The following is a 23,467-nucleotide window of genomic DNA, read 5'->3' on the forward strand; positions in this document are numbered from 1 at the left end:
GATTTGGGATGGCATGACGTCATATTTGCAATAGATTAGGAATCTGCTATAGATTTGGAACCCACCATAGATTTGAATCCTACATACATACCAAAACAAAATACCTCTATTTTACAGTTTTTGATATATCTATTTTTTCTGTGTATAATCTTTTGTATAACGTATATAAGAAGAATAACAACTTACCACTGGCTGGAGATGTTTCCAGCTGTTGTAGAAAGTTTGGAGACTACTGACAAGCTATATGAATGGTAGTTGGTGTACTGTTGCATGACCATGGACTACATATTCACATAAGAAATAATGCATCAGTTTTAGAAGGAGGAATATATGTTTGTCATTCAAAAAATTCATTTATAAATCATTTGGGAGATTTAGGGGGGGTGGGGGGGCTCAGGAAAACATGCCCCCCCAGTTCAGGTCACCAAAAAAATAATTTCTAACATAACTTTATTGCTACTGAATCTTCTTATCTAGAGCAGAAATGAATCACAGCTTGATTTGACTTCTTAAACTGGTCGTTAATTAATGCCAGGGTCCACATGCGTGATTTATGACAACTTATCGATGGGTGTGTAAATATTGACACTTTTGTGTGTTTTTAATGTCTCTTTGGAAGCTTAAATTATGGAAAATACATATACATGTTGATTGGAATAGTACTAATTTTTATTGGTTTAAAATTATACAATACAGATTAAGATCGATTACCAGGTGAAACTCCTGAACTGTGTACCTTTACAGAATAGGTACAAATTATATGTTTAATGTTGGTATACATCTATATTTTAATAGTACTTAGTTTCTCTTCATTCCAAAATACAGTACTCACAATACCATTTTATTTAGAATTTATGTTTTTTCTCTCTTCAAAACCGTCTTTTTGTGAATTTATTCATCAATAAATCAAATAATTTATTATTCTATAATACCATACACGTTTGTTTTTTAAATGGAATGTCCTATTTCCCTCCCTCTTATTTTACATGGGAAATCGACAATTGCCCCCCCCCCCCTTTCCACCAGCCTAGGAAAACATGATGAGTTGACATTTTCTTATTAAACATTTGTAACTGAATCTGGGACTTAATCATTTCTTTAAATGCTTGAGCATATAGTTATATTTGTTTATTTTTCTTGTTTCAATAGCCATGTACATGTACGAGGCTAAAAAAAGGTCACCATTTGTAAGGATATGAAGGTGTTTTACAGAAATTAGAAATTTTACAAAAAAGTAAGTCTGGAAGCAAGGTCAAACAAATATAGAAGTGATGGTAGAAAATATTGATTGATTGTATGTTGTTTGACGTCCAGTGGCAAATATTTGATGCATGTTGAGGACAAATATAATAAAGATCTATTGGCAGAAAGAAAGTATAAAGTGAAATAAATAAAAACAATAAAAGATCTAGAAATATAAAGATCTAGAAATATAAAGATCTAGAAATATAAAGATATAGAAATATAAAGATATAGAAATATAAAGATATAGAAACGATGATCTGATCTGATCCTTCTAAAAAAAATAACAACCAAAAAACAAAACACTCACACGCATATACCGTATATACATCTCTAAAAAATCTAAAATTTTGGTTTCATGGTGCCCCCCAGACATCAAGGTTCTGGATCCGCCCCTGTAATCTATCATTTGAATTCTTTATTTTGTGCTTGAAAATAAAACAGAAATAGTAAAAATTAAATCTCCTATAGTCCTATAGGAGAGTTGATAATTTTCAAATTTATACATCGAATTTTAATATTTATAATGAGTTCTTATAATTTTTGCTCATTGAAATCATTGAATTGGTAATAAAATAGTTTCTAAATTTTAATTAACAATCATTTCAGTAAATATTTAGACTTTGGTCAATTGATTTATTGGAAGATATATTTTTATTGGTATCCTTTTTTCTGAGAAAATTTCATTTTTTTGGTGTAAACAGAATTTCTCTCCTCATAAAGCCTTCAGTAAGTAACAGTAACTTACTGTGTACTTTGTGTTACAAAACAGGATGGACTGCCATATGATTGGTTGAATGCAGTGGTCAGGTGGTCAAATCTTAATAAACAATCCTTGAATTTAAATAATTTTTTGTTTCTTTTCAGTTAAATGCTTTTGTCACATTTATTTTTTTAATATCTAATATTTTATTTTGGTTGGGAAGATTAATTAATCTTTTTGGGTTTTGAGAAAATTACGTATTTTTATCAATTTTATAGGGTGGTGGAGGGTTAGAAAATTATTTTTAGTTGGGATGAACAGTCAATAAATTGGTTTAAAAAAGTAAAAACTTAACAATGATAAATAAGTGGTTACCATGGTTACATTTAAGGATTGTTTCATATTTAATTTTAAGATTGTATTTTTTCGTTGACAAATTCTCACCATTGGTTTCAATTTTTGTTTTCAGCCCACATATAGAGAATACAAAGAGAATATAAACTATCATCATGGCAATCAACGCAAGAGTAGTAACAGAAATTGAGGGGAACAGCCTACCTCCAGTTGCTCCACGGTAAGTTATATAATATTATAATCTCTTTTCATAGAAACATAGAAAAATGTCTCAATGAATTAGTAAAACAAGTAAGAAATGGTACTGACCAATAGATAATCGTACATTTATTGTGACAAGCTGAAATGAGTGCTACACTGTATGCAAGGTCTCTTGATACATAGTTCAAGGGTTCAAAATAAACTCCCTAGAGGAACACGCATACTATATACAGTGTAATCTGACTTATCCCACACCTGAGTATTACTACATCCTGCTTTAACTGACACATTGTCCTAAGGTCCAAATTATGCCGATCCTAGCAGAAAAACCCAGAGTATTCCAACACACTACTTAATCTGACATTTTTGTCCTGGTCCCCCAGTTTGTCAGATAACACAGGATACCCTGTACTGTAAGTTTGGACCATGGTCATTCTCAGGTTAAGTTCCACTAGAAAAGGAGACCTTTGTATTTTGTTTAGTGTTGTATTTTGCCAGATAATAGCTTCACGTGTTCCTGGTCAAAAAAGTTATCCATATATATACATGTAACAGTCTCAAACTTGTTCATTTCCCTGCAATGTGTCCACAAGATGGTATCTAGACCAAACATGTACAATTTCTTTTCGCCAAATGTGTCCTACCATAATATCTTCACTCAACTTTGTCAGATTTTTTCTTTGCCCAAAAGCAGTCTAATAATTGTTTTCTGCCAAAGCATGTCCACTTTTAAGATCCTGGATCGTCCATAAAATGTTGTCATGTGTAATGTGACATCAGTAATTTCTTTAGCAAATTTATGATCTATGACTTGTGGTAGTAGACTAGCTCGCATACTAAAAATCAGATCAATATGTGAAAGCATTTAGAATAAAAAAAATGTCTAATTGTTCATTTGGGGAATAACAGTATGACAGATGAGGATAACTCTATGTAGCCACAACCAAAGTAAGTGGGACCTGAGGTTCAAAAAGTGAATTGAAGCTATTTCAAATTGTCAACTTTGTCATAACTTGATAAACAAAAGAATAATCAACATTTGTGGTGTGAGTCTAGCTTTAGAAAGCATATGGTGGCCTATACTTGATTTACATATCCACTTGTATATTTCATTTAAACTCTGGTGATTAGTTATCTAATGAGCATTCATACCACTTCTCCTTATTAATATATATTGGTAAAACTGAGATAAAAAAACAAAATCATGTGAACTTTGTAATATAGTGTTATATATCTTGGCAGTGCCCACACTTTTTATTTGACCTTCTATTTTGCTTCAAATTCAAAAAATACCTTAACAAGCTACTGTCCTTAATTCTGTCCCCTTTTTAAATAAAGGGATGCCACCACACGACAGCACTCGCATCTGCAAAGTGGAAAGGGATTAATATCAGTTGCAACAACTTGTTTCCCAATCCACTCTAATTAAATATGATAAGCTAAACTTAGAAAAGAGCACCTTTTAAATAATAGAAAAAAAGAACCTTAGATAACCTAATCCAAAAATATTTCGTTTTGTTCACTTTGAGTCTTGACTTGTATGTCCTGTGGTTTAATCTCTACTGAATTGGATTTCTAAAAACTGTTATAACCAACACCTTTAAATTAAGGTAGACACTCTTCGGTGTTTTTAAAAAAGATAAAAAAAAACACCTCAAAACAGAGACAAAATTTACAAATCTATTTTACCACCGTTAAGACTTCTGAACTTATTCGACAAATCCACCCAGCCTCACCAAAAAAAGCATTTATTACTAATGTGTAGGCAGTATTGAGTGAGAGAAAAAAGTTTTGACATGTTTTCACTATCATACTTCTTCTATGATGTAGATATTTAATTGAAGAAGCAATATAGGTTACAATTTGACAGTATAAAAGTACAAATGTTTAACAAAATGTTTTCAAAGATTTAAAGGAATTTCAGACATAAAGGACTAGAAAATAAGGGGACTTGATTTGTAAGTTTCATTTGTTGTCTCCCCTTTAAACAAAATATTACTTTAACTAGTCTAATTTTATGATTTGTGAACCAATATAAAAGTGAATGTTTCATGGGTTGTCTTCCTTAATAATAACTTGTCAATTCATGTTGAATGAAAAATATTTTACACAGAAATATTGACTTAATCCAATAATTAGTTTCTAAAACTTTATGACCCATGAATGTAAAGTATATAAAAAATATAAAAAGCTCAGAAAGAACTGCATAAAACTGTGACAACTTTTGTCTTCTAAAAAGGAATTTGTAAGTACAAAAATGGAGTCTGTATTCAACTTCGTCAAAATTATCTCCTTATCAGAGGGGGGATAGGACCTTTATCGGGACTCTGGGATGTCCCACTGCCCCAGCTTGTCTGGCAAAACAGCCGTTGGACATCAGAGTAATCTCGGACTAAGCTAGCTGAACTACCTTTTCATGGAAGAACTACGAATTGGCGGTATTTTAAAGGAAAATCACTCATGAAATCAATTTCAAGGCTACGAAATGCAGGGTCATTTTCTGAAATCCTGGGTGATCCCTCAGAATTGTAAAAATCTTGGGTCACATCCGCAGGATACGGGTCAGTTGACAGGTATGCCTTATTTTGCCAGCTAATTTTTACACATCAAACTGGAAGCCATTGTATGGATTAATAGTCCAGTCAAACTAAGATTTAACCTCAAACTAATTGCAACAGAAAATGTCCTATAGCATTTTACCCTTTATAATACACTGAGAATATAGTCCCATCAAATCTAACTTGAAGACAACTCAAAATCAGCACTTTTAATTTCATATGGAAATTAAAATTGGAAGGTGAGATAACTCCGCAAAATTGAGTCTCTTTTTGGTTAGTTTTTGGTTGATTTTCTTGAAATTTATGTATAATACGATACTTTGATGGGGTTATAAGTTTGTATTTGACTACCAGTAAATTAGTTTGTATTTGACTACCAGTAAATTAAAAATCTCCTGATCGTGAAATGTACAAAACAGAAGTGTCAAATCAAGGGCGGATTTAGGCTGGGGCATGGCAGACGTTTGCTCCCTCCCTAAGATTTGCAAAACATGGGTTGTCCTTAGCTCAATAAAGTATCTGAACAGACAACGAAAATTGATGGCGTCCCATTGCATCTGTTTTAATTACAACGTGATAACTTATAAACTTTATTTATCAGTTCTTAAATTTATTATACTTCAAAGAAAGGTGTCAAACGCGGTACTACGTTTAATGACAAATATCATAGGCTTTTGGCAGTTAAAGTAAAACAATTGATATATTGTAGTTGTGGTTTTTATAAACAATTTCTTTGATCACAGTTCCATAACATCCCTAACTCACTTCTCACAAAGAAGGTGAAAGTGCCCTACCCATGATTGGGTTGGTTATTTCATCATTGCACGGCCAAGGAAACAGACCAGGTTAGATTTTTAGCTCACCTGGCCCTAAGGGCCAAGTGAGCTTTTCCCATCACTTTGCGTCCGTCGTTGTTAACTTTTACAAAAATCTTCTCCTGAAACTACAGGGCCAAATTAAACCAAACTTGGCCACAATCATAATTGGGGTATTTATGTTGCAAAATGTGTCCGGTGACCTGGCCAACCAACCAAGATGGCCTCCATGGCTAAAAATAGAACATAGGGGTAAAATGCAGTTTTTGGCTTATAACTCAAAACCAAAGCATTTAGAGCAAATCTGAAAAGAAACAAAATTGTTTATCAGGTCAAGATCTATCTGCCCTGAAATTTTCAGACAAATCGGACAACAGGTTGTTGGGTTGCTGCCCCTGAATTAGTAATTTTAGGGAAATTTTGTAGTTTTTGCTTATTATCTTGAATATTATTATAGATAGAGATAAACTGTAAACAGCAATAATGTTCAGCAAAGTAAGATCTACAAATAAGTCGGCATGACCAAAATTGTCAGTTGACCCATTAAGGAGTTATTGCCCTTTATAGTAAATTTTTAACCATTTTTCTAAAATTTTAGTATTCTTATATGAAATCTTCTCCAAAACTACGGGCTAAATTTAACCAAACTTAGCCACAATCATCATTCGGGTATCTAGCTTTGAAAATGTGTGGCGTGACCCTGCCAACCAACCAAAATGGCTGCCATTGCTAAAAAAGAGTACATAGGGGCGAAATGTACATTTTAGCTCATATCTCTAAAACCAAAGCATAAAAAGCAAATCTGACGGCGGATAATTGTTTACCAGGTCAAGATCTATCTGCCCTGAAATTTTCAAACAAAACAGACAACCTGTTGTTGGGTTACTGCCCCTGAATAAGTAATTTTAAGGAAATTTTGCAGTTTTTGGTTATTATCTAGAATATTATAATAGATCGAGATAAACTGTAAACAGTAATAATGTTCAGCAAAGTAAGATCTACAAATAAGTCAACATGACCAAAATTATCAGTTTACCCCTTAAGGAGTTATTGCCCTTTATAGTCATTTTTTAACAATTTTCATAAATTTTTGTAAATTTTGAATATATTTTCCACAGTAATTACTGGGCCAAGTTCATTATAGATAGAGATAATTGTAGCAAGAAGAATGTCCAGTAAAGTAAGATCTACAAACACATCATGATCACCAAAACACAATTTTGTCATGAATTTATCTGTGTCCATTGTTTAATATGCACATAGACCAAGTTAAAAAAACACAGGCTCTTGAGAGCCTCTAGTTCTTAATGAAAGATAGAAATACTGGGTCAAGCAAAAGGTTAGTTTATTAATTTGTATCATTATTTAATACCTCTGTATCAATATATGTTTCTCACTTGCAACCTGTAAAGTTTGCAGAAGCATGCATAAACAGAAACGCCCCAAACTGTACTTCTGTATTACAAAGGACCTCATGAATTAAAAGATATCTTCGTAAGGATCTCATTCTGATTTTAGTGGTTTGCGGTAAAAACTGTATGTAAAAAGCTAGACAATTCAAAATCGCTGGCAAAAGTAGAAATTTTTGTTTTAAAAATCTTATATTGGTCAGGTGAGCTATTGTTGAGACACTGAATAGAAGCTCATATATTTCTTGTTAATTATCATATGATCATAAAAAAGTATTTTAGAAGTAAATTTTGTAAAAATAAAATTCCATTTTTTGCGCATTTTACTTATAAATGGACTTAGTTTTTCTGCCAGAAACATTGAACATTTGATTTTTATAAATTTTAGATTTTTCATTTCCATGTTATGAAGTTTTATCCTCAAAAAAAGGGAGATTTTCCAGTTTTCGGACAATCACTCAAAAATGATTCCATCAACTTTACTGAAAATTTGGTGAGATGTTTATATCTATTGACGTATGCTAGGGGCATAACATGAGCATGCTTATAACACAACTCTATTTATATTTTTTTCAAAGGGTCAAAGTTAACATTGTGAACATTTAACAAGCCAAATTAATTTTAGTCAAGGTCTTGGGTACAAGCTTAAGGGGACTTTACTCAGGCATATGTAGAAGTTTTGTGTTACAATGCCTTTGTACATGTATAAGCAGAAAAAATATCATGTAAATTAAAGATACTTATCTGTTTTGAAATCAACAACTGTTGACCTCCAGAGGTTAAGTTATTTGTTTTGTAGTGTTGCTGTTTCATTGTTGTTCACCCATTATTTTTTTTATTGATATGCTGAAGATAGACCTGTTCCCCAAGATACATTAAATGAAATTAAAAAAATCAACTATTTTTTCTATATAGGGGAAACTTAATTTTTATAAGCCCATTTACAGGACGTATTATGGTATACCATTGTCCGTCCGTCTGTCCATCCTTCATCAACATATGGACATTAACTTAAAAACAGCACAGTGTATTACACAACAGCAAGAAATCTTTAATTGAATATAAATTCAATTCATTATAACCAATTTCAAGTTCTTTGACTGCATTTATTCAAAAACCTATAACATGTCAAATATTTAATTACAATCTAAATTTAGACCTGTATCAAGCTTGAATATTATTTCCATTTTTGCCCCAACTGTTCAGGGTTGGACATCTGCAGGTGTATACCTAGTTGTTCTCAGCGAAGCATTTTATTCCCTTATAGAGGAAACATTTAACAATAGAATTGGTAATGATTCAATGAGAGTATTTCATTTTTGTCGAGCCTTCGACTTTAGTCGAAAAAGCGAGACTAAGCGATCCTACATTCCGTCGTAGGCGGCGTCCACAAATATTCACTCTGTGGTTAAAGTTTTTGAAAATTTAATAACTTTCTTAAACTATACTGGATTTATACCAAACTTGGACAGAAGCTTGTGTATGATCATAAGATAGTATCTAGAAGTAAATTTTGTAAAAATAAAATTCCATTTTTTTTGTATTTTATTTATAAATGGACTTAGTTTTTTCTGTGGGGAAACATTACATTCACTCTGTGGTTAAAGTTTTTAAAATTTGAATATCTTTTTAAACTATGCTGGATTTTTACCAAACTTGGACAAAAGCTTGTTTATGATCATAAAATAGTATCCAGAAGTGAATTTTGTAAAAATAAAATTCCATTTTTTCTGTATTTTATTTATAAATGGACTTATTTTTTTCTGTGGGGAAACATAACATTCACTCTGTAGTTAAAGTTTTGAAAATTTTAATAACTTTCTTTAACTATCCTGGGTTTGTACCAAACTTGGACAAAAGCTTGTTTATGATCATAAGATAGTATCCAGAAGTAAATTTTGTAAAAAAAATTAATTCATTTTTTCCATATTATACTTTTAAATGGACTTAGATTATCTGCCAGGAAACAACACATTCACTCTGTGGTTAATTTTTTTTTTAAATTTAATGACTTTCTTAAACTATTTTAAATTTGTACTTGACTTTCTTCCAGTTCACATTACACACAGTCTGCAGTTAAAGTTTTCAAACATTTATTCGATTCATAAACTATCCTGAATTTTTTACCAAACTTGGACAGAAGCTTCTTACAATCAAAAGATAGTATCAAGAGGAATATTTTTATTGATTATTTTCCTCATTTTCGTTGAGCCTGGGAGTTACAGCAAAAGTAGGCGAGACACTGGGTGCCGCGGAACCCTTACAAATTTTTATAAATTGCACAGAAAAATAACAAATAAAAAGACGATAGGGGTCACATGCCTTACTTTTTTTCAAGAATTCAATTTGTCCTGTAAATTTTAATACAATTATCTCCCCTTGATTTTAAAAGGATTTTTCTGAAAAACGACACTTATTTTTTTGACAGTTAAAACCTTTTTTTCAAGTTTTAGAATTACCATTAAACTTACAAATTTCATGTATAGTAAGAGACTCCCCTTCTTTTTCTGTCAATTATAAGGCAGCTACCATTTGATTTTTATGGTGGGGCTAGGATGAAATTAAAAAAAAATAGGCAGGACAGGAGTTTTGAGTAAAAAAAAAAGGCAGGATGAGACACTTGCAAAAAAAAAAGTCAGGATGACAATTTATGTAAAAAAAGTCAGGATAAACTTTTAAAACAAAGCAGGACCGGATAGAGTGAAAAATAAAAAGGCAGGACAGAGATTACAACTAAAAAAAAAAATGCAGGACAAAATTTTTCATCCTAGCCCCCCGATAAAAATCAAATGGTAGCTCCCTAAGTAAATATTGTGTATACTGTGGATTCAGTATTATTCGTTGGATACAAGTTTTTGTGGTTTTGTAGCTACCATTGTACCACACATTCAAATGTTCAACAAATTACAAATTTTCTATAGGGTTTGCCTGAAAAGACTCGGGAAAAACCAAGAAATCAAATATCCATGAAAAAGCAAGTTTTCCTTAATACATGAAAATTGATACCCACTAAAATAAATAAATCCCCAGCTACATTAGCATATTAGAATTTTAAAGTTAGCAGTTAAACTTCCTTGTTTGGTTCTCCAAATGTTTTGATTAGATTGCCTCTGATGAGTAATTGTGTGGATAAAACAGTATTTTTATCATGTGGTTCCCCTTTAAAATGTTTGCCTCATGAACAGCTGTATGATCAGAATTGGAAATGTTAAAGAATGCTTAAATAAAGGTTCCTGAATGTTTTTCCAGCCATTTTTTTTATATTATCTAGAAATAAATGGTATGATTGCCATTAATACAAATATTAACACCTTAGAATAAAGATAGCTGGACTATTAATACATGTAATAGGGGGCGCACTACGTTTGCGCGCATTTGGGGATTAAAATGTTTTATGTTTGCGCGCAGCTTTTGATTACATTTGCGCGCATTCATTTTACAGGTAAACTCAGGTAAAAATATAAATAAAAATTCACCTAAATTATAATTCACTATATATTTTTTTATTTTCATAATAAATATGACTATAAAATATTAATTTTGAAAATATTTCTTAATTCAAATTATATATTGTTCATCTTGAATTCTAACTAATTATATACTAAAAGTGATCACTATAAACTCCGAAGTATAGCTTAAAGCATACATGTAACAGTAACTTCATTGCGAATGTTTAAAAGAGAAAAGTGTTTCAACGAATAGCGATATACATGGAGTTTCTGCACGTACAGACATGTAAAGTTTAATGAATTTATCAATACTTTTACCTTTAAGATAAGCTATGTTTCATCATTTTAACATTTTTATATGTACATATTTCTAGGATTTAGTGCTTGTGCATAATAAAACGGACTTATCTTGCTCGAAATCCCACTTCCATCTCATCGTTGGTGAGCAGGGCACTAAGACTAACGGAATGCGTACTTATACTTGTAAAAAATTGAACAAATTATAAATAAATAATTATTATTACCTGTATTTTACCCGAGTTTACCTGTCAAAAAATGCGCGCAATTGTAATCAAAAGCTGCGCGCAAACGTAATGATTTTTGCGCGCAAATGTTATGGTAATGCGCGCAAACGTAATTCACCGGTAATAGGTCTCTTTTTACATATGACCTTCAAAAACAACAAAATCCTATGCTGAAGTGTTATATCTCTGAAAGTCCAAGATGATAAAATATGAAACAGTTTTGTAGAATAGCCTGATTAAGACTGTAACATTATGAAGTAAAAACAATGAACATCACAGGATTAAAGATTTTTTAAGATGTAGGTGGGTTGGAAGGTTTTGGGAAAGAAATGTTCTGGCCAGTGGTCAAAACTGGAAATAGAATTAACATGAATACTCTTTCCAAACAAATGCAGGATACAGCTGTGTACTAAAATAAAAATGAATAATTGTGTTAGCAAAAAAACATAAATATGCAAAAAATAACATGAATATTCTTTCCAAACAAATGATATTTATCCAGTGCACTCTTGACAGTTAAATTTTAAATGTTTAAAATGCTCGGGCGAGCCTCACATTTTAAATTGAAAATTTAGCTGCCTCGAGTGGATAAATACATGTATCAGCTTATAATTATAGCTAAATCAATTACCAGATTAATGAAATATGTCAATTTTTGTGAAAATTTATGTACAAAAGAGGGAAGAAAGATACCAGAGGGACAGTCAAACTCATAAATGGAAAATAAACTGACAACACCATGGCAAAAAATAAAAAAAAGACAAACAAACAATAGTACACATGACACAACATAGAAAACTAAAGAATAAGCAACAGGAACCCCACCAAAAACTAGGGGTGATCTCAGGTGCTCCGGAAGGGTAAGCAGATCCTGCTCCACATGTGGTACAAGTGTTTTCATGACATCATAAGTAAGACAAATTGGGACTTGCCACAAACTTGAATGAAAACTTGTTAATATACTGAGTGCCAATGAAAACGCAACACTTGGTTTTTCAAAAATAAAATTTATATTAGAAATGATAATCTTTCAAAATAAATTGTTCTTGAAAATTAACAATTCTTACAATAGATCGATATCAAACAAAAATGTTTCGTTGTCATCTTTCAGAAGCTATAGGTATACGAAACATCCAATGTCGAATCATCAACTCACAGTCCTAACAAAACATGTTACAACCCCGTTGTGCAGCGCATTCTCGACAGCGCCGTGGAATTGATCATCCCGGACATTTAATGTGATCTCGAGGAATATTATTCCACTTGTTCCGCAAAGCAAACTCAAGCTGACTTTATGGTATTGGTGTGGTTTTCATCGTCTAAACCATGTCTTATCTGATGCAAAATTTGCTCGACCGGACCAAACTCGGCGAAACACATGACCTTTGGCCACGATGGGTGTCAAATGTCTTTGTAACCACCACTGGCGGTTTTTGGTACATAATGAATGATTTTTGGTCTACAGAATTTGATGTTTACGCCTGACGGCCGCTTAGATGTCACTAAGGAAAGACTTTGGTGCTCTTTAACAATCTCTGCGCAAATGGTGCTTTACTGAAATTGCTCCAAAGGATCTACTGTGACCACCATTGGACTCTCGTGACCTTTGTACAGCCACCAGAGTCAATATCGGATATGTTTATGGCCAAATGTATCAGTCTGGCTGATCGTTTCTTGCTTTTTGTACCCTGGGATGTGGCTTATCATTAAATGATCCGTTTTTGTTGAATTTGTGGAAGATTTGGGTTATTGTAGAGGCTACAACTTCAGTCTTTTCGTAAATGTATGCTGTGAAAGGCTTCATTGGATCATGCCCAATACTGCATGTTGCTGGTTGTCAGAAAGTCCTGGCATCTACTCCGATGTTTATTGCCGTCACCTAACAATAAGGGCGGGAAAATTCATGACATTAGCCAAGCTTTTAATGACAAAATCGTGAAAATGGTGCGTATGTTGAAAAGCGGTGAACTCGGCTTATGTCCGCTCAAAATAACCCTTACTTCGCATTTGTTCCAAAAATCACTCAACCGTAAAAATGTCGAAAATTGTCTTAAAAGTCATTTTTAACCAACTATACAAAGTTCTAATATAAATAAAATAAAAATTATAAGATTTTTTTGAAAAACAAAAGTGTTGCGTTTTCATTGGCACTCAGTATATTAGATAGGAGATAATATAACTGGTATGTTGACAAAAGACTAGAACTTTAAACATCAAATTGACCTTTCTGACTTTGATATTTAGTATGTAGAGCTCTCAGGCTCTGTTTTCAATTCGCCTTTTCAGAATCTAAAGAACTATGGGTAATCTAATTGTTCGTACACCAAAGTGAAATATCGTCACATCATTGGTTAAATTTCAGTTGTTTGGATGTTTTTAACCAATGAAGACACTTTGGTCTACACTTTTGAAAGTATTACCCAGAATGCATTAGATTCTGAAACGGTCAATTGTCTAAAATGAGTTGGAAAACAGGACGATTTCTCAACTAGTTTTTCTGCCTGTTTTTTAAACATGCACGGAAATTTGAAAAAAGACCTTTACCTTACTTGCTCCTTGAACTATGAAATCTTATTTTCTGAAACAGTGAACAATTTCTATTTATTTTCTTTGTCACTGTAAATTCAGAATTTGTGATTTTTTTTTTTAAATGGATGAATTGGTACTTTCTTAAAAATGTAATAATTTCTGAATTTACAGTATCTCAATGACCTTGTTTCATAATCAATTTGACATGTGAATGTTATGTTAAAAAAAAGTGGGAAAGCAGATTATGTATTATATTCAATATATTATATTTCAGTGTGAGGAAATACGTGGACAACCAGATGAACAGGCGTCTCCGACGAGTTGGTATGCCATACGGCTATGTGGCTCCACAACTAGAGGCACCACGATGCTCTCGTCGTCTTTTAGGGTTGGAGCCAGAACCAGTACTTGTTCCAGTTGCGTCTCCTGAGCTGCCAAGAAATGATCAACCTGAACATTTCGAAGCAGTTATTGTACCTCGGGCACGATTATTCTCTGTCATGGTTCCTGAAGCAGCTATTCAAATTGCTGATGACGAGGATGATATAGTCGAGGTTGAGATAGCTGGCAAGGAGCTCTCGGTTCTGGAGTCAACTCTGGAGGAGGAAGAGGTCATCGAGCTGTCTGTGCTGTGTGGTATAGACACAAAGGTGGAGGACCCAGCCGACTGGTTCCTGGAGGAGACTGTGTCTTTCCTGCCAACAGAGGAGGAGACTGTTGTGTTCGAGGAGGTAGTGGATGAGGATGCAACAACCAACCACGCTGAAGAGACTGTCTGGTATGGTCCTGAAGATGTTGAGGTTCCAGCCACTCCAGTCACACCGTATGTTGTTATAGGTAATGATGTAGGTGTTCCTTTGGACTGGGAGGTGATCCCTGCTCCAGTGGTTGATGTTGCTCCTGTCCCTGAGGCAGCTGGGAGGTTTGCTGGGTGGAGACAGGTGGCTAGAGTGCTAGGCTGCCTTGTTACTTCATACCAAACTGTCTCAGCTGTCTAATTTTTTTGTTAATTTTTGGTAAATACATATACATTTTGTATATTTTCTTTAAAAAAGTAAAATTGGAAATGTTTAAATTTTTGCTTTAGTTTGAAAAAAAAGATTGGAAAAGTATAAATTTTTGTTTTAGTTTAAAAAAAAATGTTTAGAAAAGTTAATTTTTGAAACTTGATTTTTTTTGTTTTCATTTATGGTCATTCAGTTTATTTTTGAAAGAGTTTCATTCATTGCTAAATTACACCATTTCTTCAAACTTCAAAATATTTTTTTTATAATTTTGGCTATTTTTAAATCATTAAAGTTTAATGAAATTATTTTGTTGTAATTTAAATGAAAGTTTTTAATGTTTAATTTACTGAACTTGGAAATTTATAAAGAGTGTGTGTGTGTCTTTTTGTAACCACTGTTCTTTTTATCCAACACATGTGAAACTGTCAAAATGGATCACCACAATTATCAGTCAGGTCAAGGTCAATCAGTATAGATATCCAATCATTTCAGGTCAACATTTTCATTGACGTTTGGTCATAGGTTAGAGGTTTAGAAGTTTAGGTCAACATTGCCAAGAATAGAATGGTCATATACTCCTTCATAGGGTAGAGGTCTACTAGAGGTGAGATCAAACTATTTGTAAGAATGGTTATTTGCAAGGTCAAAGATATGCACTGCAGGTCAAGGTCAATGTTTACTTCTACAGAATGATTATATCTGTTAGCAGGATCACAGATATGATTAATTGCTTAAAAGCAACACTAGTAACCCGAATTTAGCTTGAACGGACAAAAACGTGTTAACGCTATTTAAATGAGATTAATTGTTATTTGATAAAGATTGACAAAAATTAAAAATTATTTTTAATTCATTTCAATTCATTTCAATTCATTTTAACGCCAGTCAAATAGATTTCTTTGCGGTGAATCAATTGAAATCAAGTTGCTGGTAATGTACGTCAAACTATTAGGCCACGCCCCCGTTAAACTATTTCAAACAGGCATCAATTCGTTTTAAACATCTTTGAGACCCGAGCTTTGTACAGGTAAATCACTCAAGCAAGACAAACTTTATTTATTTATCGTGTTTTTTTCATCAAATTTTATCGAATTCAGTTAAATGTGTGTATTCTTAGTAAAGTCGCATGCTTCACAATTGTTAACAAATTAATGAACAATAGATGTGACATTTAAGAAATTTAAATAAAAACATTAAAATATTGATGCACGGTTTAAGAAATGTGAATCTGTTGAAAATAAAATAGTAAACTTGCAAACTTTCAATCCATTTGTTCTCATCGAGGTCCGCGTTCATGTTTCAATGCGATACGTAACATAAAAGTCTAATATGTTACAAATGTATAGACTCTACGATGTCCGAGTTCTGTCCGAAATAAATAATTGATTATAGCACTTATAAGACATAATGTTGGAATATTTGTCTTTTGTTGAAGTCGACACGTCTCCCTTTAGATGGTTTTCGGTTATTTCCGTAGTTCGGTTGCTGTCTCATTGGCGTATATCTTACATCTCCTTTTTTTCGTGCATCACTTATAATTATTTATCATGTGCACTGATGGCTGAAAAAAATCTGATCATATACCTCGATAGCACTGCCTGTCACGTTTCTTTTGCATCACATAGAGCGGTTTGATTAGGATTTGAATGGGTTTTACTTAACGTCTAGTGGCAAATATTTCACCCATAATGCAGCCATTATGTCAGTGGCACATCTGACGAAAATTCAAACCACAGATTACAAATTGCGTTTTTTTTTTTCTGAAGTTTATTGACGAATGATGTGCTGCCTTATACTCTAATATCAGTTACCCATTCGTGAACGTAATGGACGTATGATGAATGAAGTTCCATGTTTTATCTTTTATATAAAATTTAAAAGGTTAAACCGGGTTGAATTATTACATTTACAAAAAAAACATCATTTTATTTTTTAAATAAATTCAACAACAATATAAGTATATTTTAAAAATTTAATTGACAGTTTATTTTGACCATTATATACATATAAAGACCGATGTCGATAACTCCATTGATCTTTTGTATCGTTATATTTTTAGCACGAAATAAATACAGGAGTTAATCATATCATAGAAAAAATATCAAACAACTGATAAAATCTAATGGTTTATATTTCAGTTTCGAATCAGATTTTTTTAGGCACCAGTGTTACTACTCATTTTGATAAACAGTGAGACGCTTACTTGCAATTCGGAATTGACGAAATAACGTAGCGAAATGACCGTACTTATAGATTATGCTTTTGTTTTCCATCTTAATTGTATTGTCATTTTAGGGACCGTTGTAGCTTGCTGTTCAATGAGGACCAAAGCTCCGTGCTGAGCCGTACTTTTGACCTCTAATTAAATTATACCATGTGACTTGACGGAGAGTTGTTTCATTGGCACACATACCACATCTTCTTATTTATATTAAACGGGAGCAGTTTATTACATTTTCATTTAGATAAAAAAAAAATATAAAAATTCGGTGAACAAAATGAATTTGTAGCATATTGTTACATTCAAAAGTATTTAATTTTGATTAATAGTATACATTATTTTTATTGCATTGGTCCACAAATATTGCCCAGTGTCAAATATTACACATCGATGACCACTTAGATTAGTTACTTTAATTAAACTCATTTCCTTGCCTGGTAGTACACGCTTGTATTTTGTAATATTAAATATTAATGAATCACAGTTTAAGGAGAATTCTTCGTCATTTGCAAAATAGATAAAAAAACTAAAAAAAAATATGAAAATTTGATTACGACTGAATTCAGGCCGAGAGAAATATGTTTAGTTTTATTTCAGATTACGATTGAATTCAGGCCGAGAGAAATATGTTCTGTTTTATTTCAGAATATTTAGTACATATACAAAAATATTCTTAATCTTTTACAATTTACAAATAAAATTTGATAGTGCTTTTTATGCACATGGTGAAATATTGAAAATAGTACTTTCCGGAAAACACAATTCGCTATATAAAATGCTTGTAAAATTCCGTTACATGTGGTACGCTCATATTTAAATACCTTCACATAAGAAAGTGAAAAAACCATTTTTTTGAAATTCACCTAAAAAAGATTAAACGAATAGTTTAACTTATTTTTCAAATATCGAATACACAAATAAATCTCTAATTTATCCATGCTTGAAATTTGTTTTTACTGACAGGTGTCTGCTGGTATTCGATTGGACATCAGTATCAATGTAGGCGTAACAGCCTATCATATTTATCCAATCAGCTGTCTAGTATGCGATGACATACGGTCCACTTAGTTCAGTTTTCCTTGTAATGAATTATAAATTGATTGCAATAAAAAATTATTCAATACACTATAAAGCAAACAATGTCTAGCCCAAAAATGACTTACACGACGCTATACTATACATATTATACTTAATAATTAGTTACAAATTAAGATAGCGTAAAAAATAAAATAATAACATTAATAATAATTACTATTTAACGGTAGAGCTATGGGGTGGTGTTCTCGAAAGTCTCCTAAGATTCGTCCTAAGTCATAGATAAGACCAATTTTAGGACGGACCAAAGATCAACTTAAGACAATCTTAAGTTGTGTCTCGAATCTATCTCAGACGAATTTTATGTTAGGACGTCCTAAACATATCCTAAATCGAAATACAGATATTTGTTGATAAAACATTTATAAATGACGAAAATATTGAATACAATTATTTACGAATTTTATAATAAAATGTACAGAATAAATTGCATAATTACCAATGTAATTATATAAAAAAAGATTGTTATTTAAACTGGAAAACAATTTGTTTTGAAAAGAGAATTAAATTTTTAGTATAATCGTATCGTGAAACACGAAGTTCAAAGTTTAAAATCATTCACCTTTTCTTTATATACGAGTTAATAACCGATGGTGCTTTTCATTTCATGTTCATTTTCACGTAAATAATGAGCAAAAAGCGAAATCAAACTTTATTACACTAGGATGAAGATAGGATGCTCTTAAGACACCTTGTTGGGTGTCCTAAAGTTGGGACGAAAAATGAGATATATCATAAGTTAAGAGAGCTTCGAGCTTCAAGAACACGACTTAGGACAAAGACTTGTCATAAGATAGACTTAGGACAAAGACTTGTCATAAGATAGACTTAGGACACGTACTACCCCTAAGATAGCTTCGAGAACACCACCCCAGATTTAACGGGGTCTATTATGCTATTAGTATGATAGTCCCAGCAATTAAAAAAAAATTATCATAAAAAAAGCGGTTGTGCTATTGTGGGCAAGGGACTTGCCGGTACGTCTAAAACCCAACCAGGCCGCTTTGGTGCACTAAGCCCTAAGACATTTATGGAACACTACAGCGAACTTTCTAGACAAATTTGAAATTGTCAGATAAAAATAGCCAACGCTTATATTGAAGAATAAACAAGTCATGAAAAGAAATATTACTATACATTGTACGGACATTTTGACTAATTCACTAGCTTTGATACAGCGGAAGCAAAAACATCGAGCGTAGCAAAGATTAAAAAAAAATTAATAATGCTAAAATTGTGTATTTTCAAATCAAAGGACAAAGCGTACGCAATGTCACCCGGAATCCGAATCTGACTGACTAGCAAATTACTACAAAATTAAACCAAAAAAAAGGAACAACGTATTTTAGAATCACGAAAAAAGTGGATTTAGATTAGATTTGTGATCATTGGAATTTATTAAGACTTTTTAAAATATCTATTTTTAGGAACTTTTTTTGGATCGAAATTAATAAAGTTCATATATAAGTATGTGGTACAGCTCACACCGATAAATATATTACGGCATATTCATATAGAATTGCAAATAAACTTTTCAATAATGAATTCTTATAAGCTGATTTTAAAGCTCATAATATAAGAGATATGGGATAGAATTCAATTTGACGGCAACCAAACGACAAAAACACTATAGGTAAATCAAGACCGCATGTTTAGTCTTCAGTCGACCGATCACTAAAAGGCCCCGACTGGAAAATGTGTTTTTTTTAAACTCTAACCAGAGCGCATGTATATCAGCTTACAGAACTTGAAAACCAAAAAAATCAGTTATAAATAAAAATACGGATAATTTTTTTTTAAGCTATCTTAATCATAAACAAGCTTCTGTCCTAGTTTATTAGAAATCCAGGATAGTTAAGAAAGTAATTAAAGTTTCAAACACTTTACACACAGAGTAATGTTTTGTGGTTTGTAGATCATAGCTATTGCAACAAAAGTCGGAAGGCTCAACAAAAATGTAATAAACTATTATACTTTGCGAAATATGTTTATATCTTCTATTATATCAGTATGTGTTGGTTTAAATAAAATCTCTATACATTTTTTACTATTTCAAAATATCTTTATGAAACATTTCTACAGAACTTAAAAATGTGAACTTACGGAACAAGCAAACGAAATTAAAGGGGCACTAGCTGTCAAATTCATGGTCACCAATTTGACTCAAATTCTCATATTTGATTAATAACAATGTAAAACATTTATCCAATCTATCAAACGTTTAAAATAAACAGTTTACAGAGCATGGGGTAGATGATATGTAGGTTCGTTTCGTGTGTATTTAAATCCAGACGCCATCTAATTAACTATCGATTTGACCTCAGATGACCATATAAGCGATGTAAACACAAATAAAGATATGAATAGGTTAAACCAGCACGTGCAATTGGATTTTTATAGGTCTGTTTGATTTGAATTTATAGATTAAAAATATAAGTTACTCATTGTTTTTAACCGTATAAGAAATAATTTATGTGGATCGAATTAGTAATCAAATGATTTACCGTAGTTTCACTTTCATTGTTGACATTTTTTTTCTTTAAATAACCAGTTCACGTACAATGCATGCGTTGTCAGTCTCTAGCTAGGGGGTTAAGTTAAGTTCACATGAATACCGGTTAGAATGATGATGACGTTTTCACTTGCAAGTGAATCAGTCAAAAATTATGTATAATCGCTTATTTCAACAAAATTAAAGCAAATTGATTGCTAAAAGCAAATTATTATTTCATTATTCCAATTTAATTAATGATTAATCTAAAAAAATATATACTTAATTTTTTTATATATATCGTAGCTAGTGCTCCTTTAAAAGAAACAAAAATAAGAAGAAAATACACTCTTACATAGAAGTAAAAACTATAACAGTTAGAAAAGCAAAATAGATATGGCAGTAATAACTTTACCATAAAAAAAACAAGAACAACATGAAATAACAAAATATATACATTCTTAATAAGTATACTAGTGTATTCAAAACGGGTCAAGGTTGAACGAACATGAATTTCTATATATTACTGTCAACTGAGTGTGGCGCGTGTCGATAAAATATAAAATATCTTTCTAAATGTGATTATAAAATTTGAAATTGTTTATTTTTAAAACGTTGACTTATATATGCAATGTCTTTTGTGTCAATTGAATCATTCCATCAGGTCCTTAAGTGCAATTTTTTGTTCTTAGTGCACTAAGGGGGACTTTTGCGGTATTTTAACGGACACCCCAAAAAAGAATTAAAGGACAAAACGTTATTATGCGGAATTTTTTTTCGGAAAATGTTTCTTTTGTCTAATATTTGAGAACAGATCTATTCCTTTTCAATTCAATACATTTTAGGTAAACACTTAGAGTTACAAATACACGACCCTACATTTTTGATAGAAAAAAATGCATTTTCAATATCGTATAATCTTTTTAACTTTATTAAAATTGCGGTTTTATGATATGTACATGTAGTTTGAACAACGTCGTCAATAGTGTTTGAAAGAAGCTATAAAAACATGATTTAGAACCTTATACACCACATACGGAGGTACATGTATGATACCATTACGAGTGAACGTAACCATGATATCACTGTGAAATAGCCAGTGTAATTGCCACGTTATTTTATGGATCGTTCATTTTATTACCTTTAGATTATTAACAAGTGCCATCGAACTAAATCTTTATAGACCGTATATTTAACGCATACATACGCTAATTTTACAGTTTAGAGGTAGAAGACGAAGAAGAATTATTTATAAAAGTGCAATCTGAACAAACAAATAAATACATATTTATATTAAATATTTTTTTTTATTCAAATGAAAGATAGGATAAGCGCATTTACAAACAAATGTACTAAGAGACTAAGACATATACTCAATGCTACACTTAAATTTAGGTCATACATATGTATTGTTTAAATCTATGAGGATCTTGACGGGGTCCTTCATTTCTGTTTTTATTATAGTTTTATCACTCTCACTTCACGGCCTAAGAGCAGTTTCAGAAGCTTAGTTCAAACGGAGACACGGTTCCCTGATGCGGCCTAAAGAGGATAACGAAATTAACTATATAAATGATCTTACATATAAAATATTTGTATTTTGCGTTTGTGATCGTTCCTGATGAAGTAAAATCCAGGGGTGGTGTTCTCGAAGCTATCTTAGGGTTAGGACGTGTCCTAAGTCTATCTTATGACAAGTCTTTGTCCTAAGTCGTGTTCTCGAAGCTCTCTTAATTTATGATATATCTCATTTTTCGTCCTAACTTTAGGACACCCAACAAGGTGTCTTAAGAGCATCCTATCTTCATCCTAGTGTAATAAAGTTTGGATTTCGCTTTTTGCTCATTATTTTACGTGAAAATGAACATGAAATGAAACGCACCATCGGTTATTAACTCGTATATATAGAAAAGGTGAATGATTTTAAACTTTGAACTTCGTGTTTCACGATACGATTATACTAAAAATTTAATTCTCTTTTCAAAACAAATTGTTTTCCAGTTTAAATAACAATCTTTTTTTTATATTATTACATTGGTAATTATGTAATTTATTCTGTACATGTTATTATAAAATTCGTAAATAATTGTATTCAATATTTTCGTCATTTAAAAATGTTTTATCAACAAATATCTGTATTTCGATTTAGGATATGTTTAGGACGTCCTAACATAAGATTCGTCTGAGATAGCTTCGAGACACAACTTAAGAGTGTCCTAAGTTGATCTTAAGTTCGTCCTAAAATTGGTCTTATCTATGACTTAGGACGAATCTTAGGAGACTTTCGAGAACACCACCCCAGAAAGGTGAATTAGACGTATGAAATCTATTAGATGTTGTTGTCACTCTTTTATTAGTTTTACGTTTACAAATTTCGATTCCTTTTTTTTTTTTAAATAATATCAACGAATGATTAATTTTGATGTTTCATAATTAAAAATAATATACTTTTTTATTTTAGCATTTATAATACAATGTTACAGTATCATCCACATGAAACTCCTAATATCATTTTGACACACTAAACGGATCTTGACCCGATCTGACATTTTTAAACGTTACTTTTTATGATTGGTCTAGATTTTTCCAAAACAGTCTTAACAGACTTGATTTAACGCTAGAGTATATTAAAAGGCGTAAGAGAATGCCGACTAATAGCCAGTCAAGATCGTTTAACTAAACCTACCCGGTGTTATTGCAAACTAAAATTTATCTCATATATACAGGATACATGTTCATTTATTACAAGATTTTTTGTACGTCAAGGTGCATGATAGCACGATAATATACGAATCGTAACAACGCTTCAATATGCTCGTCCACTATATGCTCTTCCACAATTTACGCCTGTTTTGCTCCAGCGACCGGT

At 31.9% G+C, this 23,467-nt stretch overlaps 1 protein-coding gene across 1 annotated transcript; it reads left to right on the forward strand.

Annotated features, from left to right (window-relative positions):
* Positions 1 to 2,414: 2,414 nt before the first annotated feature.
* On the forward strand, positions 2,415 to 14,969 carry LOC134719415 (uncharacterized). Its single transcript, XM_063582415.1, has 2 exons — positions 2,415 to 2,519; positions 14,059 to 14,969. The coding sequence occupies exons 1-2, from the start codon at positions 2,455 to 2,457 to the stop codon at positions 14,780 to 14,782; spliced, it is 789 nt and encodes a 262-aa protein (XP_063438485.1). The 5' UTR covers positions 2,415 to 2,454; the 3' UTR covers positions 14,783 to 14,969.
* The last annotated feature ends 8,498 nt before the right edge of the window (positions 14,970 to 23,467 follow it).

The sequence above is a fragment of the Mytilus trossulus genome, chromosome 5, assembly GCF_036588685.1.
Source record: "Mytilus trossulus isolate FHL-02 chromosome 5, PNRI_Mtr1.1.1.hap1, whole genome shotgun sequence".
Taxonomy (NCBI): domain Eukaryota; kingdom Metazoa; phylum Mollusca; class Bivalvia; order Mytilida; family Mytilidae; genus Mytilus; species Mytilus trossulus.

Excerpts from the sequence above, each read along its gene's own strand:
- LOC134719415 (XM_063582415.1), top strand. The coding sequence starts at position 2,455 with ATGGCAATCAACGCAAGAGTAGTAACAGAAATTGAGGGGAACAGCCTA. Across the intron at positions 2,520-14,058 it reads CTACCTCCAGTTGCTCCACG|TGTGAGGAAATACGTGGACA; the intron begins GTAAGTTATATA and ends ATTATATTTCAG.